General features: G+C 38.0%; 1 protein-coding gene across 1 annotated transcript in view; it reads left to right on the top strand.

The window, feature by feature from the left end:
• ZDHHC5 (zDHHC palmitoyltransferase 5) overlaps positions 1-20,080 on the top strand; it is a 61,147-nt gene that overhangs the window by 15,253 nt on the left and 25,814 nt on the right. Inside the window, exon 2 of the mRNA XM_089520625.1 lies at positions 5,171-6,614. Coding sequence (XP_089376751.1) covers positions 6,511-6,614 — 104 coding nt within the window. The 5' untranslated portion in view covers positions 5,171-6,510. The remainder of the gene's footprint in view (positions 1-5,170; positions 6,615-20,080) is intronic.

The raw sequence follows: 20,080 nt of genomic DNA on the forward strand, positions 1-20,080 counted from the left end.
ACACTTTGATAAACATGAACCCTACTTCTAAAATAAATTTCAGAATTGAAGGAACATTAAATTGGGATTGTAGTTTTTGTGGTTCCCATTGTTCATATTAACCTTGGTATAATTGCTGCAAATATTCAGTAAGGGGACTTTTTTAAGGTAATATTTATAGGTTTTTCCCAGCCCTTAATTTTTCCATTTAGTTGAGAGTGTAGCCATTCCAGTGTCATTTGAAAATTGCTTAAAACTATAAACCTATTTGATTTTCTGACCATCTAGTGTTTTTCCATATAGAAATTATGATTACCTATTTGTGTAACTAGGGATGAAGGATACCATTCAACATTTATTTTCGTCTAAATATTATCCAATCTGTATGCTACAATCATTAGATGTAATTGTTAATTATGATTAAGTTAAATTTCAGGGTGTTTTCAGGATATCCATTTTCTAACACATGAATTTCAGTGTTTAATCATTACATTTTTATTGGGAATATCTAAATCTTCAGATACAGTGTAAATGAATCCTGCCATCTCTCCATTAGTTTTAGAATTTCCACTATTTCCATTAGTTCTTTTTTCTGTAACCACTGGATTTGAAACTACACTTGTCCTTCCATATTTGCTAGGGTTAGGGCACAAGAACCCTGTGAATATGGAAAAACTGCAAATAACAAAAATGCCATGTTTTTACCTGAGAGGACACTTCTCTAGGAATCCTTAGGTCTTCCAGTGCTACTCTGTGGTCAACATTCAACAGACACTGACCACAGAACTGTGCTGGAGGAGCTACAGATGTCCAGTGGAGTTTTCTCTCTAGGAATCTCTAGACCTTTCAGTGCAACTTTTAGTTAAAGTTGACCATAGAGTTGCATTGAAGGACCTAGATATTCCTAGAGTGAACATATTAATCAAATCCATGAATAATCAAATCCACAGATATGGAGGGATGAGTATAGTTAATTCAGTATCCTTGCACTTTTTATGTCATCCTGCAAATGTTCTGTGTTATCTTACTGTAAGCACATTTATTATAGATATTCTAAACACTGGATACCACAGTGTTGCTGCTTTGTTTTTTCCTGGTCTTTTTATATTATCTAGTTTGTGTAACTTGCCTGTGGTTAGGATTAGGGTTATTTTTAAGAAATAGTTCAGGAAAGGTTAATTGTAGTTGGGTTATAAAACTGTGTGGCATTGTATTACTATACTAGTATTACTCACAGAAAATTCTCATGTGATTCCTGTAATCTCAGTACTCTTTAGCCTAGGAGGGTGTGTTTTACTGCTCTGTCTAAATGTTGAATCTTATATTCTGCTTCAGAGTGTTCTCTGTCAGTGTTGCTTCCAAGTAGGGACAGTGCCACCATGCTTATAAATAAAAGGAAATGCGGACTTTAATTTGCTTCCTCAAATAATTTAACAACATGTCATGCAAATCTGCAGTTCATTGTGTCATCTTCTTGGGGAGGTAAATACTATGGAAAATACAGCACAAATTTTCCATGCTGGCTAGTGGATAGTAGATGAGACTCTCAAAGCAAAACCATTTTTTGAGGATAGTATTTGTTATTCTTCCCCATTCCCTCATTTTTTACCTAAGGAGTAGTTTCAGTCATAGGCTTAGTACACTTAATATTCTTTTTATCCTTATAACTGATCGTAGCTTATTGCTTTTTGGCATGTTCAGGTTTTAGGAAATAAAGGCATTATTTACAGAATAAAAATAGGCTTAAACCTAGCATTGCATTCTTGGGTTTGTGATGTTGATTTTATATAATATTGGTATACTGACAAATTAGTCGGTCTTTTGGAAATGGATTAAGAAAAAAAACATCTCTCACTTTATCCAATAAGGAAGAGGATTGTAAGCCCTAAAAACACTTAATATAAGTAGGGAAAACAAAGATACACCTTTTACACAACATATAATGCTAATATATACTAGTAAACTGAAACAAAAGCAGGAATAAACAAACAGCTGCTATATCACTAGAAGCTTCAGTCAGAAATGATGAATTATTTAAAACCTAATAAATATTAACCTGAATGGCATGAAAAAAATGAATTCCTGGGTTGTTATTATATGTTATTTTGAAATGCAACTTAGGTATATTACAGGAAAGAAACAGAAGTTTTTCAGAGAGTGCAAATTTATATTTCACATGGGAAGCAATGAAAAATGCAGTGATCATAATAATTTAAAACTAAATTCAGGTGGGTTGCAGACCGCCATTTAAGACGCACTCCGCGCGTCCTAGGGTTAGGAAGGGGCGTCCTAGGGTTAGGAAGGGTTGCCCCTTCCTAACCGGCCCTGTTCCCAACACGTGCGGAGCGCATCCTAAATGGCAGCACCCATCCACATGGGCGCTGCCATTTTTACATCTTGAACGCACAGCGTCCAGACGTGCCACACCGGAAGTGACACCGTGAGGGCACGCCTCGCCCCTCGCGGTGCCACTTCCGTGTTTTGAAAAGGAGCGCCATTTTGGCGTTCCTTTTTCGCTGCGGCCAGAAGTTTCGCGGTCTGGCCGCTGGGGCTTCTCTCCGCAGCGAATGGTGGCGGCGGCAGACCATCCACTTTAGGGCGGTCTGTAACGCACCTCAAACAGCACTCCATTTTTAAAAAATGAACACACTTTCTTAAAATGTCAGGTAAATCCCTTAAATCAAGAGTGGACAATTTGTGATTCTCTAAATGTTGTTGGACTACAACTGTCATAATCTTTCACCATTGGAATTACTTGCTAAGCCTGATGGAGGTTGCAGTGCACCAACATCTGGAAGACCACAAGTTGCCCATCCCATCCTTACACTGTCCATCCTGTTTTGCAAGTGCCCTATGGGATATTTCAATTAAGAATGAACTTATGATAATTGAGATCAGTATAAAAACAAATTGCAATAGTACACAGAAACTTGCAGCAATATTCTCCAAACAATGAAAGTTTTAAGATAGCGTTTGGTTGACTTGAACCTTTACCTACGAAGAGTGGGTAAGTATAACTCAGTGATGGTGAACCTATGGCACGCGTGCCAGGGGTGGTACTCAGAGCCCTCTCTGTGGGCACATGTGCTGTCACCCCAGCACAGAGTTTGCCAGAGTTTGTTACTAGAAACCCAGAGGGACATGGCACTTTGCAATATATAAGTGGGTTTTGGGTTGCAGTTTGGGCACTTGACCTCCAAAAGGTTCACCATCACTGGTATAGCTGAAGGCCTCAAGCAACTTTTCCCAGTCTTGGCCTCTACACCTGTTCTAGACTGTATCTCCCTTCAGCATCAACTGCCATAGCAAGAGAGTAGATATCATGGGATTTGACATCCAAAAGGGCTGGAAGCCACCAATTTGGGGACCTCTGGCCATAGATTCGAATGATAAATGTCTGGGGGCCTTGGGGCTATTTTTGAGCACAGCAGGTTACATGCAGTCTGCCAGCACCATCCACCAACCAAAGGTTACCTGAAACCCTTTGGAGAAAATTGCTGGAACTGAGTACATTATAGTTTGTTTTATTCTGATTAATTTAAGTTTGGTCTTATATGAAATTCACCATCAGAGTTGCGAACAAAAAAGGTAAATTGTATTCCTAGAAATCTTAGAACACACATGATTTGCCATAAACCCGTAAGTCTTACAGGTGCCACAGGTCTCTATGTTGCTTTTAATACAGACAAATAATTACAGTTATTACTGAGTTTTTGTCTTTTGTACAATTTCTAATGAGAGAAAACAGAATGAATTAGCGAGGCTGAACCTGACTAGAATTGCTATAATAGTAAGGCTCAACTGTGAAATGCAATCTATATCTAGACTGTTTGGACCCTTCAGGATTTTATTGGTTTCTGGCTTCTTGTCATGAAGATTGACAGACAGCTAACAAATCATGTAATTTTTTATTTTCTCTGTTATGATATAATGTAGCCTTGTGGTTAACCATTATAGCCAGGAAAGCAGCTATCTTTTCTGACAAATAGTTTGAGATCTAGGGAGTTTATCAGACAAGGGAAATTGGAAGTACAGTCATCCCTCCATATTTGCGGATTTGATTATTCACGGATTTCATTAATATGTTCTCTCTAGGACTGTCTAGGTCCTCCAGTGCAACTCTGTGGTCAACTTTAAATAAAAGTTGCACTGAAAGACCATGTGTAGCTACTCCAGGGCCATTCTATGGTCAGTGTATGTTGGACATAGACCACAGAGTTGCACTGGAGGACCTAGAGATTCCTAGAGAGGTGTCCTCTCAGGTAAAAAGTGTTTTTGTTATTTGTGGTTTTTCCATATTCACGGGTGTCTTGTTCCCCTAATCCTAGCGAATATGGAGGGACAACTGTATAATCCAATGGCAATCCGAATGCAATCATGGGGTTTCACGTTATTGCGTGATAGACTACCACACACAATTTCGGGCAATGGCAAGCTATTTTTGGGCAATGGGGAGTTAGTTTGAATGCAATTCAAATTCACGTAAATTCGCTGAACTAGCGAATTCATGTGAATGCGTTCGGGCCCCACTTTCTTTTCATTCAAATTTAAGAGAAATTCCACCCATGTGATAAACTCCTAATACTCAAATTTCTCAGTAACATTAGTTGACATAAGGACATGTAGACTTGCAAATTAGTTATATTTCTCTGTAGAGCAGATGTTATCTGTTGTGACTGCCTCTGTGCAACAAAATAAACTGTAAATGGTGGTTTCATAGAATTTGGAATAAATGTTTGCATATTGATTTTTACCCCAAAGTCCATAATGATGAGCATTTGTGAGAGAAATGTGGCTTAGAAGTCTTAAAAGAAAAGAAATATAAGGGGACTAACTGAAGACTGCTTAGAGAGTTCTGGAACATGATGAATATGCAAGGCAGTTGGACCACAGAACGTCAAGGGTGTGATTTAGAGAAAAATGAAATAGAGATGCATTAATGGCATCTGTGACCGCCCTAACAATTTATAATATGATTTTTTTGGGGGGGGGCAGCAGTTACAATCTGTAGGATAAATGCCATGATGTGGAAACTGAGTTGCAAAAGTCACATACCTAATTATAGGTTCTTGTTTAAGAATAGTATTTTCCTCCTTTCTTTAGATCTGTGCTAAAGGTCCAGTGTTATATCATGAACTAGATAAATGTATTATAGATGGGAAATTCTTAATTTTATCTTTATCTCTTCTAGGTAGAGGAAAGAGCTCAAGATGAAAAACTTTTTAAATAATGTTGAGAACATTAAAACAAATATGAATGAATGATGATGGATTTGTCTTGTATGATGACAGCATGACAGTGGAGCAGCTTGGAGCAGACAAAGTGTTCTGTGTCATGAATGTGGAAGGCCTGGACCACATTTTTCCTCCTCTCAACTGCATTTTGGAATTTTTGACGAATATTATTTGAGAACTGTTTCCCTTGCCAAAATCTGCTGTAGTCACAATTGATGGATCATTATAGAAGAAATCTGAAACTTTTTTTCCTGTTTTGAAAAGTGACAACTGGACTTTTTAAAGGATTCACAGCATTGTTCACCAGAGCACAAATAATAATAAGAAAACACAAGGGCAGCCCTCCAACGTGTCCCCCACTCCCTCTTGAAATAAAAGGCTTTACAGCTCAACCTTTCACCAGCTGTTACCCAGATTTAGCTGTCAAGAGAAAAATAAATAAAATTAAACAAGGACTGTCAGACAGCCCCAGTTCCTGATGAAATCGGGGAGAGTGCTCTTATATTAGGAGACAAATACATTGGGGGATGTGGAAGAAAGATGTGTGCAAGACTGGCAGATTTGATAGCAGGATAACCTCTTCCTGAGCAGACACAAAAATGTACTGCTTTATACAAAGAGCAGATTAGAAAGAAGAAACTTTGTGCAAAGCCTGCCTAGGAAGATACTGTGGGCTTTCCCAAAATAAAGTAGTGATATATGAAACCCCAAAACAAAACTTGTTGACACCTTGTGTTTTTTTCTCATTGTTTTCTTTGGAGTGGTCATCTCTATCATCCTGCTCTTTTCACTGGAAAAGTCCACTATAACTACTTTATTTGCTACATTTCTCAACTATGTATGTCATCTTCAGAAGAGGACCCTCTCCAGTAGCTCCTTGAAGGAATTCATTTTCTTCCAGAGCTTTCTTGGTTCAAGAACTTGCATAATTTTCACTGTTTGTGCTGAATTACTAACATTTTAAAATGGAGTATAAGCTCCTATTTTATATTTTTAAAATTTCCCTTGCCCTACAGAAGTCTTGGAAATAGGCACTGAATTCCCTCATTTCTTTCATTACACTTATTTCAGTTGTTAATGCTACCCCTATTCATATTGGTGTTGGTACGGTCTTGAGCGTACTATAAGTCTGTTCTTATTCAACACAACTTCTCAAGAACTTGGATAACTGTTTAAGCCTCTTCCTGCACACACTGATTTCCAGTTTGAAGGTCCCGCTTCCCTTTTTTCTTGTACTTTCTGAGTCCAGTTGGGCCTGGGCTATGCTGCAGGGCGGATCATCCACCAGAACTCCAACATGCCAGCAGCATCTGGAAAGAGATTCAAACCCAGCAAGTATGTCCCAGTATCGGCAGCTGCAATCTTCTTAGTAGGAGCCACAACTCTCTTCTTCGCTTTTACGTGAGTCACAGATTTAGTATTTGGGGTGGATAGATTGAGTTGGGCTTGGCAGTTTTACTTGTAAAGTCATTACCTATATCTGGTACCACTAGAGGTAAATATCTGCTGTACCTGCCTTTCTGTTGTGTTTGCTTTCCAATCTAAGTGAGGCACATTTCTGCTCAAAACCGACTGACTATTTTTTTTTCTTTATTGAAGTTTGTAACTAATTAGATATCCATTTTTAAAAAGGCACTTTGGTGAGCAAGGCTTCAGTCTTTCTAGGATAGTTTGCATTACTACAGTTTTTAAGGTGGAACCTTTTGAAAGTGATCTATATTTCATGTAAGAAGTATTGTGATTGAATGTAACTATAAAATATGATGTTTCATTGGTTGTGAGAACTAAGAGAGCTCACTCTGAGATTGCTCCATCTGTTGGTCACTTTAGATCCACCAGCAATGTGGAATGATAGTGTTTTTTTGCCAAAAGTAGATAGGGCTATTACTACAATTTATCTGCCACAGCCTGAAGTAAATTTGTTTAACACGGACATAACTGACATTTTGATAGTAGACAAAAGTTGACATATCAGTTAAGTTACTGATGAAGAATAGTTCATTTGAGAATGTAAAACGTTTAGAGCCTACAGGCCTGATTTCCCCCCTTACTTTGAAATTTATTTTAAAAAACCAGTCTTCTGTAGTGATGGCCTCTTCACATTTCTAACACTGGTTTTCAAAAAAAGAGGTTTCCATTGTACAAGGTGCATTTTGTTCAGGATATGGGAATTGTGGGCTTTGTATTCATCATATAATGAGGATCGTATAAGATGCTTAAAATTTTTCTGAGCATTTTACAGATCCAGTCAATTTTTGTTGGTAGAATCCAGTAAAATAGTGGGTGGGTGGAAAATCCATTCCCTCATTACAGTCCCTATGTGTACCCAAAACTGTTCTAGAGCTATGGTGGTGAACCTATGGCACGCAAAAGCCATAGGAGAGGCAGCTGAAGGCCCGAGAGGGTGGGGGAAGGAAGTCCTGCCCAGGAGGTCCTACCCCCAGAGGGTGGAAGTTCAGTCCTGCCCCCGGCACTGAGTAACACCTGGTGCCAGAACGCCTTTTAGTTTGGGCCCTCAGTCGTGAAAAAGTTTACCATCACTGTTCTAGAGAGCTGGGAAATCCTCTAGAGCCAGTCTTTGGGCAGCACAGATGGTTGCAGCAGAGACAGTAGAATAAAATTCATTGTGACTGGTAGAACAACATTGTATTTAGCCCAGTGAAAGAAAAGAGGGTCTCTTTCTACAGACTTGCAGTGTATATTTACAATACGAAAAGACAAAAAAGGAGACAGAAAAGGAAAAGCAAGTATCAGAATAGTATTGCTACTTGGTGATGGATGGAATTGTGTAGCTTTCCACCCTGCCACGATCCTTCATGAGAAACAAGAGAAATGGAATTCAATGATAACTATGTTAGATAGTATTCTACATTAGCTATCTAAGGATATCAAGTGAATATGTCTCCTTGATACAGAACTGAAAACAGATTAGATAATACATAGGAAATGTGCCACAAACGTGGTGGCCTTACAGGCTTTTACCCATATTCATTATGAAGATTGTAATCATATTAAGTAATCTATTTCATCCAAATTAAACACTGGTGATGTGTATACATTTGAAGGAACTATTTTTGGTTTAAATACAGTTACTCAGTATGTGAAGTTACAGTGATGTTATTAGATGGCTATTTGTGAGAGCATGGAGTGCTCATCATGAAGAAAAAATTGATCTGTGTAAACAAAAATGGAGTAGTTGTGTAAAGAATACTCTCTCTTGCGCCATATACTCCCAGTGCCAAGTACCCATTCTCTGGAGATATAATGAAAATCTTTTCCCTTAAATATTAAAGAAATAAGGCTTTCCATTTGCTCAGATACCAGTCAAAGTGAAGTATCTCATGTTAATGAAAACTCATGCTGGTTGCTATAACCACAGCATACTAAATTGTACTAGTGAGTTCCAGTCCACTATTAGGAAATTATTAGTGTTGTGTGTATATTAACAATGTGATCTAATAGCACTCCGTTGCATAGATTGAGGCAAGTGAAAGCTAAAAAATGGTGGGAAATTTTCTTTAGAAGTTAATCCATCAATTACATACCGTATCTACTCAACTATACGTTGATCTCATGTATAAGTCAGGGGCACGTTTTGGGGCCAAAATTATGGATTATGCTATGATCCATGGATAAATGGTGGGTGAAAGTGAGGAGCATATAGGCAAAGGATTTAAAGGATGAAGCAAACCAAAACAATGTCAAAGAAGTTACCAAATTCCAGCAGACTCTTTGTGTTTACTCCTAAGGCTGGATGGATGACAGAGTAGAGGGGGACAGTGCTTCCAGGACAGATTATACTCTTCCTTTTCACCAGAGGATGGTTCCTTCTTTTAAGTAAGAGTTAAGATACTGTACTTACACTGACCCTTGGATAAGTTGACTCAGGTTTTGGGGATCAGTTTTTTTGCCTAAATTTCTAGACTTACACAAGAGTATATACAGTAATAACTTTTGCCAAGAATTGGGCAAGGTACGGTACTGTTCTGTTAGATTGTTTTGCATGATAGCTAGGTGACAATAAAGAGAGCTATGAACATAGTCATTGTTTACATACACAGTACAAAGAATTGACCAAATGAATGCTTTACCAGTTGTGGATAGCTTCAGTAATTTCCCAGGATGCAGCTACCCCATCCATGCTACCTTTTATGATATGTCACACACTGTGAACAACATTTATTTATGTAATTTTTATGCTGCCTTTCTCCCCAAAAGAAAGCCAACATTGCAGAAAATGTGTGTGTAGCCATTTTTATACTGTGAAACATAACCTTGTTGGTAGACAGGCACTATGCTAAAGTCACTTTCTACAGTGCCTTCCAAAAGTTTTCTCTCATATTTTGATTTTCCCATTCTTCCAAACAATATTGGTGTTGTGGCACTAAAGTTTAGTGACACCAAAGTTAAGTGACCAAAACGAAAAGGGCACTTGTTTGTTGCGTAAGTATTCACCCCCTTTGCTGTGTCATGTCTACACAAGCTTTGGCACAATTGCCTCCTGAAAGCACATAATGAATTCAGTGGAGTACAATTCAAGTGCCACATGATCTGTCAAAGGCCCCAGAATTTGTTGTAGAGTATATTGAAACTAACAGTATCATAAGAACCAAGGAGCTATTAAAACTGTGGTATAAACTGAGCAGAATGACCAATCAGGGTTAGATTATTTTTTAAAAAATCATAAGTCTTTGAAACGTCTATGCAGAATTGCTAGATTCATTGTATCAACGTGGAAAAAATATGTTCTCAAGCATAACTGTACCTAGAGAACTCCATTTGCCAAAACTAAGCGAGTGGGGAAGGCATTAGAGGAGCAACCAAGAGACTATTGGTAACTCAGAAGGAGCTGGAAGGGATAATCAACTGAGATGGAAGTGAATATTGGCCCAGATGCTTCACCAAGCTGGGCTTTATGGGAGAGTGGCAATAAGAAAGCCATGGCTGATACAAATGCATATCAAAACCCACTTAAAATTTGCAAACAGCCTTGTGCAAGACACAGCAAAGAAATGGGGAAAGGTTATCTGATCTGCTGAAACCAAATGTTACATGTGATTCAAAATCAACAACACTCGTTGCCCTGAGATCAGTGTACTCACAGTGAGGTGTGGTGGTGACACATCATGTTTTGGGGATATTTTTCCTTAGCAGTTACTGGAAAACTGATAAGGATTGATGTGAGAATGAATGGAACCAAATACGGGAAAATTCTAGAGGGAAACATATTTAAGTCTACAAGAGACTTGGTGGGCTGGTGGTGGACAACTTCTGCAGGCCTGGGGAACATTTTAAAGGCTGGGATCCTCCAGGAGACGTACAAAGTACCAAAATAAATAAATAAATAAATAAAACCTACAAATTGGTCAGCTGTCCCCTATTAAATAGTACAGGGAGGCATTTGAACCTACAGTGGGCCCTCCACATTTGTGGCTTTGACTTTTGTGGATTTGATTATTCACAGATTTGACCTGTGCCCCTAATCCGAGTGAATGTGGAGGACCCACTTTTTTTTAAAAAAAGTAAATGTTGCATCTGACAGCATCCTGGAGCAGCAGCTCACTCTTTTTTGAACAGAAGAAGGTTGGTCTGGGGATTCTGCAGGTGTTGAAGTCCACAAAAACATTCCCAGGGCTACACTTCACTGATCCCTGCCCTAGCAAAAAAATTAGATCAAACAACTATCTTTCTAGTATTTGATATATATGTAATTTTCTTTGTACAAAACTAAAACGTGTATACTTTTGAAGGTATAGTCTGATACACACATAGGAGAAAACTCACTACACAGAGCGGCTCTTCTGATTGCAGAATAAACAGTAATTTATTGAAGTGCCTTGAGAAGGTGTTTAGTTTTGACAAACAAAGTTGCAAATATATAAAATACTAGAAAAAGAGATGCAGATTCCTGTACCCTATGATAGTTAACCATATGTATCTCAGTTGTTGCTGTAGGAAAAATCTGAAAATAGAAATTGCATTTTTTTTCTAATTAGAAAAAAAGTACTTTGCAGTTTCCTCCAACGTGGTCACTCCAAATGTCTTGGGATATAGTACCCATCATACTCAAACAGTGGCTGGGGTCATGATGAAACCTTTTTATCTTATTTAGAAAGAAATAGGCTCATATAGATGTAGTGTTAATGACTAACAGTATACATTGGAAGAATGTTAACATCTTATTAGGAGCCCTGGTGGCGTAGTAATTAAATGCCTGTACTGCAGCCACTCAAAACCATAAGGTTGCAAGTTCAATACCAGCAAAAGGGCTCAAGCTTGACTCAGGCTTGCATCTTTCTGAGGTCGCTAAAATGAGTACCCAGATTGTTGGGGGAAATTATCTTACAGTTGTAAACTGCTTATACACTGTTAGTTCAGTATGAAGCGGTATATAAATGAAGCTGTTTGTTTGTTTATTTTGTTTATTGACTCCATCAACGGCATGTTACTATTCTCTAAATTGTCATACTGTATATTTTGAGAGTACTGCAAAACATGGTACTGATTACAAAGGAGGACATACAATACAAAGGTGCCTTTTCACAAAACTTACTTTTCCCATTACACTTTTTAAAAAAGTAGTAGGATAAGTGGAGATGTAAAGAAAAATGTCCCTCCTCAAATGTATCTGTGTGTGTCTTGGCCTTGAGTTCTCTGCAGGTGGGAGAGGTGGAAGGCAAGGAAGTACTGAGTCTGTTTAGTCCTTGTAGGATCTGTGCAGATACGGAAAAAACACATTTTTATTTTTTTTTTATTGTATTTTTATAGAGTGCATTATCACAAAGACAAAATCCAACATATAACTACAAATTCCAACCTTACAAATAGACATTAGACAGCTTACATATTTACAACACATAACATACAACGTTGTGATTGAACCATTGATTTTTCCTAAAAAACATATAACATAAATCAGTCCTTCCTGCTGTTTGGATTCATCTTACCTCAAGCTATAAGTGTTTCATCTAAGTGTTAATCTAGACGTTAACCTTACACTTGTATTGTTTTTCTTAAGATAAATCATAGAAAAATAAGATACCACACTATAATACAATTTCAATATTACCGGTCTTAAACAAAATAAAATAGTTGTGGCTTTGTTTTAGTACATTTCTAAACCTTCTCTTAACTTAGATTGTGTGAGTAAAAAGATATATGGTTTCCCTCTTTTTACCATGTCTTTATACATCATCTTTCATTATACAATTTTTTAAAACGGTACAGTGCATTGGGACCATTTTTAAAAAAAATTCCTTCAGAGAAGAGAAGTAATACTCAGTTATCCAATATTAGACATCATGTCCAGGAAAGAGCCATTCCAGTATCTGGAATCTTTTTTTCCCCCCAAACAACGTGTAAGCTGTTAGTTATGATCCACAGACCTGAACTTACTGCATAGTCCTGACTTATGTTATTACGTAGGTGACAGACTCATCATCATTCTTTTATCAGCTTTCCACAACCTCCTTTAATAAACTTTATATTTTCCTTGTAAGAAAGATGTGCCAACAAGTGAATTTATCTCTCTTGTCTGCAATACTGTTTTTGAGACTGAGTGATCAGAATTGTGTACAGTTCTCTAAATCTTTTTTACATAATGGCATAATGAACTTACTAGGGATGCCTTACTGAAATAGCACTCCTGGTAAACTCATATCTTTTACAGTACTGGAACTTCTGGTAATTGTTCATGCAAGGTTTTATATCAAGAAGTTTATTCCGTATAACTTAAAAGATTGAATACTAACCAGTAATTCTTCCGTAAAATTCAAAATCTTATTTGCTCTGTATCTTTTTTCCTAGTTGTTGCAACGTAAGCATGTAGATAGCATTACATTGATTTTTAATATAATTGGTACCAAGTTAATTAAATTTGAGACAAACAGTTGAAGTTTTAAAGCACTAACTTTGATGCTTCCCCAAATAACTGGAATATGTTAACATGTTACTATGACTTCATCTTAGCAAAAAGATTGTTTGCTGACAAGTTGCCCAACATTAGATAAATCAACATTCTGCCTCTTAGGTAGTAGTGTAACAAGTAGTATGTGACAAAAGGGATATCAGCAGCACAACATCCATGGAATTATGCATATAAATCAATGTACAAAAACTACCACTGGTCATAACTTGATTTAATGTCTAGTGTCCTACCTCATGGATAAAGATCATGCAGGATGAGTCATAGCAACAAAGCAATTGTAGAAGGAGTTTTTGAGATTTTGCACACTAGTTGTAACAGGTATTCTGTGTGGAATTACAGAACAATCACTGTCCAGGAATGCTAGGTTAGTGCACCAACTGCACCCATTATTTGAGATGTAAGATCTGGCCATAGTGACTTTAGTTAACATCTGATTGAATTACTGTAACATGCTTTAAATGAGGCTGCCTTTGAAATGTATTAAACTTAAGCTGATCCAGAATGCTGCTGTCACATTGTTAGCTGTGTTCAGTTACAAGGAGAATGTGTTTCATTTGTAACAATGACTTCACACACTGCTACCAAAAGCACTTCAAATTAATTGTGTCCCACAAAACTCTTCATTATTTAGCAACAGGCTGCATTCTTCTGTATGAGCCTATCTGGATCTCAAACTCTTGAAAAAAAAAGCAATACCATAATCATTAAAAGTCAACATGGGTTTCTTGAAAACAAGTCATGCCAGATGAATCTTATCTCTCTCTTTTTTATATAGATTAACAAGATTGGTAGATGACAGGAATGCTGTGGATGTAGTCTAACTTGATTTTAGTAAGGTTCTTGACAAGTTTCCCCATGATGTTATTGCAAACAAGCTAGTAATACATAGGCTAGACAATGCTACTGTTAGGTGGATTTGTAATTGGTTGACTGGCCAACCCCAAACGTTACTCACCAATCCTGTAGAGAAGTGACTAGTGGGGTGCCACAGTACTTAACCTTTTTGACAACAATTATAATAAGTATGAAAAGAGATCAAAAAGGATCTGGAAAAATGGACAAAACTTCAATTATCATTCCTGGACAGAATTTCCATAATAATGATGAATGTTTTGGAAAAATACTTATTTCAAAATCTTCTAATTATAATGAACAGGAAACACTTCAAAACCTGGCAAAAAAATTTATGGATGAGGAAAAAAATCAAGACTAAAATGGTCTATTTTGGCAGAAGCTAAAGAGGAGGGAGGATGTGCATTCCCAGACATCATGCTCTCTCAAAGTCTCCTCTCTCAACCCAGGATCTTCTCTGCCCCATCCCGGATCCGTCCCTTCTCTCTTGCTGCCCCTCATTCCTGGAACCTTCTTCCTCTGCATGCACGGCTCATCACTTCCCTAACCAGCTTTAAGGCTGAGCTGAAAACCATATTGTTTAGGGAAGCGTTCTCAGGGAATTTGTGATTGTCATCTGGCTGTCTGATAATATTTGATGTGATGTGATTTGTTTTATATTTGTTTTTCTTTCTATATGGTAATTTTATCTATTCCTCTTTTAATTGTCATTATCTTAGAATGTACGCCTTGGGCAGGCTTTTATATACTCTTTAAGTTTACCGACTTTGTACAGCGCTGTGTATAATTACAGCGCTTTAGAAATAAAGTTTAATAATAATAATAATAATAACATGCTGGAATATGTTCAGAGGAGGACTACCAAAATGGTGAATTGGTGAAAGGTCTGAAAACCATGCTCTATGAGGAGTGGCTTAGGGAGCTGGATATGCTTAGGCTGGAGAAGAAGGTCAAGATGTGACATTGTAGCCATGTTTATGTATTTGAAAAAGGTATAATTTTGAAGATGGAACAAACTTGTCTTCTGCTGCTCCAAAGATTAGAACATGGAGCACTGGATTCAAACTACAGGAAAAGAGATTCCATCTAAACATCAGGAAAAACTTCCTCACAGTAAGAGCTGTTCAACAGTGGAATATGCCACCTCAGTGAGTAGTGGAGTCTCTTTCTTTGGAAGCTTATAAACAGGTTGGATGGTCATTTATCAGGAGTGTTTTGATTGTGTATTTCTGCGTGGCAGGGGTTGGACTGGATGGCCCTTGTGATTTCTTCCAATTCTCTGATTCTGTGAGAGCAGGATTCTGATTCTGGAGAGCAGGATTTGATTCCCTGCTCGAGCATAAAAACCCACTGGCCAAAGTAAGTTTTAATCTGCTCAAGCTATTATTTCTTCCTTATTGGTGTGTTTTTTATTTGTTATTCAAATTTTAATGTTCCAAATAAAATGTGTTGGTTTTATATGTATTTTCTTATTAGATGCCTTGAGCATTAATTTTAGATAGGTAGGATATAAATTTAATAATATATATCAAATGTTTCTACAGTATATAAGTCAGGAAAACATACTTTGCATTTTGTATGTTGTACTGCATGAAGTACCCATCAGTGAAAGATGTAACATTCCAGTAATCATAAAGGAAGAATATACGGTTGCCCCTCCTTTTACATGGGGGATCCATTCCGCGCCCCCCTCACAAAAATGCAGTTTCGCCTATATTCAAGCCCCATTGCCTTGAATATAGATGGGGATGCACAGGTTTGCGCCGCAGCTACACACCCCATTCATTCTTCCTCCGTTCGTCTCTTGTGCAGAAGCGAGAGACACAGGTCTGAAGACTGCGAGAATGGAGGGAGGACTGTAGTTAACTTTGCAATACAAGATCAAAACTCCTCTGCAGCCCTGTCTGTAATAATTTGAACTTTTCTGTTGTTGAATTCATTTTTTAGAATGAACATTTCATGGAAGAGCCACTTAACTGTAGGTCAGCTAAAGTTTTCTGACCTACATTTGTAAGAGCTGATCAAAAATGAATAATTATCAGGCACGATGAAAGTCCAGAGCTTCAAACTCTATCTACTCAAAGCTATGGGCAGTGGATTTAATGACATGTTCTTCTTAACACTGCATCACATGCATAAACGTTGTCTCTAACCTCTGAGGACTGCTTCTGGTTTTCATCATTTACTCATAAACTCTTAAGTACATCTCCCATGAAGACTTGTTAAAATATAATGTCTGCATATTTTTCAGATATTTCCCAACATGTAAATCTCTATTTGAGATTTGCATGTAGCATTTCACAGTTCTCTAGACAGAGATGTAGGGTGTTGGGAGCACACTAGTTTTGAATACCTGTTGCAGGTTGTTAACATTAAGGGTGGGAAATGTGAAATTAACTTCAGACCAGTTAATTCATGCAGGCATCTTGCTTGATTTCTCATCTTTTGACTCATTGCAATTAAATTACTTCAAATGAAATATTGTCATTGCATTGATAACAAAATTTCTGTCTAGTTATAAATTATGCTGGCACATTTACATATGTCGGTCACTTTAATGAGGCTCTGATCATCCAATAACAAGCATGCATGTGTGAATTGGCTTTTTCTTTTTCTGAGCCATCCATGATTTCTTCATCATTCTGAGGAAGGGAATGAATTTTCAAACTGAAATAGGTTTTTTGCCTAACATGTGTAAATGTGCCTCCAATTTGCCTGTTGGTTTTTCTCTGAGGAGCACTCAGATGTGGTTTTGTCAGTTCCTTCTTCTGAAATAAAGCCTACAGCTTTTGGTATTCATTGGCAGTCTCCCATCCAAATACTAACCAGACCTAACCCTGCTCAACTCCCAAGATCAGACAGGATTTGGTGCCTTTAGGGTATTTATGCCTGCCGAATATATACTAGGATGATGTAGTACGCATACGCTGAAAGTGCCACATGCACAAGCCCCATTCATTTAAATGGGGCTCAAGCATAGGCGTTTTTTGCTTTACGCAGGGGAGTCTGGAATGGATCCCCTGCGTAAACAAAGGGTGCACTGTAATTTGAGTGATATAGTGGTGGAGCCAGTGTGGTGTAGTTGTTTCAGTGTTGGACTAGAGCACTTGGAACCTAGGTTTTAAATCTTTGATTTGCCATGGAAATCTACTTGGTAACCTTGGGCAAGTTACATTCTCTCAGTCTCGGGAACCCAAAGGCAAAGGCAAACTGCTCTGAACAAATCTAACCAAGAAAACCGTGCAATGGATTTGCCTTAGGGTCACCATAAGTTGAAAACTATTTGAAGGCACACAACAAGAACACATACAACCTGTTTTTTTCCCTGTCAAGTTGTTCTTTATAGTAGAACTAGAGAGTGGGACCATAGGATGAGAACTGTGGCATGGCACATGTTGGCATAGCATTAATTCTTAGAAAACTCTAACAATGGTAAGGAAGTTTTAACATCCATATCCACATGAAGTTAATTCATGCCATTCAGACGTCTGCTGTGTACAATTTGCCAACAGATAAAATCCTGCTGTGACCTAGATATTATTATTGATACAGAACCAGAGGATGTAACTTTGCCCCTTCTTGTCCAGTGTTAACGACTAATTGTCAGTTGGTACAGCTTGGGGTCAGGATTCTTAAGGGTGAGCGCTGCCACAATTTTATGAAAATCCTGTGCTTCCTAGTTCATTAAAAAGACCAGGGTAAGGAAATTGACCAAATTGGCAAAGAGATATTTAGTGCAGCTTTACAACAAGGCAGAGGTCTAACAACAGTTGTAAGATTGCTGCTGGAAAAGATTTCTTTGAATCCCTTCATAATGAATAATTATCAAGTAGTGTCATGCCTCCAGAGCATCTTTGATGCTCTTGAGACATATATTTAGTTGAGATTATATTAGGCTTTCTATGTATCAGTTTAGAAGGGGAAATAGAGATCTACAGCTTTAAGAAAGACAAGGATTGTGGGAAATCCCAGGGTCTTATACTGTCTCCCTCTAGTTAGTTTCAACGTGTAGTAAGATTTCAGCCAAGTCAGACCTGGAGAGAGTATTTTCCTTTGACAAAAAGGTAAGTCCACAAAAGAAGAAAGATAGTCCTCAGAAGAAGAAAGATAGAATCCACCAAGAAGAGAGAGCAAGGTATTTAGGAAGGACTATTGAAAAAGAAGAAATCAGTTTCATGTTATTTGTGTTTATAACCAGTAAAGCTTTTGAAACTTTAGAAATTTGTGGACAAGTCTTTTGTTCTGGCTGTGATCCCGAGAGCCAGAGGCCTTACTACACCCAAAGTCCATAGTATTGCTCTTGGGACAAAACAACTAGCATCTAATGTTTTTTAAATCCAGCTGTTTTGAGTTCAACTTGAAAGAAAGGTGGGATGTAAATCAAATAAATAATACATCTAGTGAAGTATGTGGTGGTGTCCTTGCTCCAGGGGTTCCTGGAAGAGAATAATTGTTCGGATCTATTTTGATCTGGTTTCAGGCTATGTTATGTTTTATTATAGTACATGATATTTAGATTTATGTCTTGGACCTGTTTCATTAACTGACCTAAAGAACTTAAAGCTAAGCAGGGTCAGCCCTGGTTATTACAGTTGGCCCTCCTTATGCACAGATTTTATATCCATGGATTCAAGCATCCATGGCTTGAAAATATTCAAAAAACTATGAATTCCAAATAGCAAATCTTGATTTTGCCATTTTATATAAGGGACAACATTTTGCTATGACATTGTATTTTATGGGACTTGAGCATCCACAGATTTTGTTATCTACAGGGGATCCTGGAACCAAACCCCAGCAAGTAATACTGTTTACTGTTTATAACAGGTAACAAGGGCCCACTGTTTTGGAGGGAGATCCCAATGCACACCATGTGCTATAGGCTGTGTTTCAGAGGTAGGAATAATAAAACCACCCCTTGAGTACTCCTTGGCTAAGAAAAGTCTGTGAAATTCAGAGGATTACCATAAATCAATGGGTGACTTGAAGACACATGCACCTATTTCATTTATTGAATAATTCTTGAGGTTTGTTTGGTATTAGGTTGAGAAGATGCCCTGCAAATAGACCTTTCTGTGACTTTTATGTGCTAAGAATTCCTGCTGTGTATGTGTGTGCATATCCATGCACATGTTCACACACACACACACACACACAGAGAGAGAGAGAGAGAGTATTTACTGTGATGTTTCTGAATATGGAACTCTCCTCCATATTCTCCACACCCAATGAGACTGAAACCTCTAGAGGGTTCAGGACTCTGATATATTATGGCTTGGTCAACATCAAAACAGAACTTGATCATTGTGGACACTGCTCAATTCCTGGCATCTCGAAGACTCCATTCAATGCCAGCTGGCAAAGAGGGAAACATTCAATTGAATAGTTAGACAGTTTTATTGTCAGCCATTCTCACCTGCAAAATCTCAAATTACCTTGTCTGCATGGGTGTGTACCACCAACTGCCATGGGAAAAGCTAACTCTCTCCCCCAACATAGTGGAAAATGAAGATCGAAGGGTGTCTTCATTCCTCTTGTCCAAAGCTCACCAGCTGACTGGACAGCAGATAATGGCCTCTCATCACATTGCAGACTGTGATAACAAAGTGATGGCTGAGTCTGTGGACTTCCAAAGACATGCATGGTTGTACTCTTCAGGGTTCTCTGACCAGGCATCAAAGACTTGCCATTCAACAATGGTGGCCTTTTCACCACTGAAACAGATACCATTGAAACAGAAAATTACAGCATACACAGAAAATGTGATCCACTGTTAAGAAGTACAGATTCAATCTGCTGGCCCAGACTAACTTTAAGTCCAGGGCTTTTCGTATAGATATGGGGAGACTTCAAAGTGTTCCTACATCCCATCATGGGCTTGGTAATGCCAAGCCTTTCTGTTGCCTTCCTTTGATGTTCAGAAACTGATGGCCTCAGGATCCAGGTTCAAGTCTGAACGATCTATAAAATATCAAGCAATCTAAACATCAAACATTGATTCCCTCTGAGACATCAGCCCTGCTGTCACCTTACCACTAATGCCAATTATCTCTTTCCACAAACAGTAAGATCATGTCACCACTGTATC

This window comes from Sceloporus occidentalis, unplaced genomic scaffold (assembly GCF_023333645.1).
Source record: "Sceloporus occidentalis isolate IW3139 unplaced genomic scaffold, rSceOcc1.0.p SCAF_4, whole genome shotgun sequence".
NCBI classification, from domain to species: Eukaryota; Metazoa; Chordata; class Lepidosauria; order Squamata; family Phrynosomatidae; genus Sceloporus; species Sceloporus occidentalis.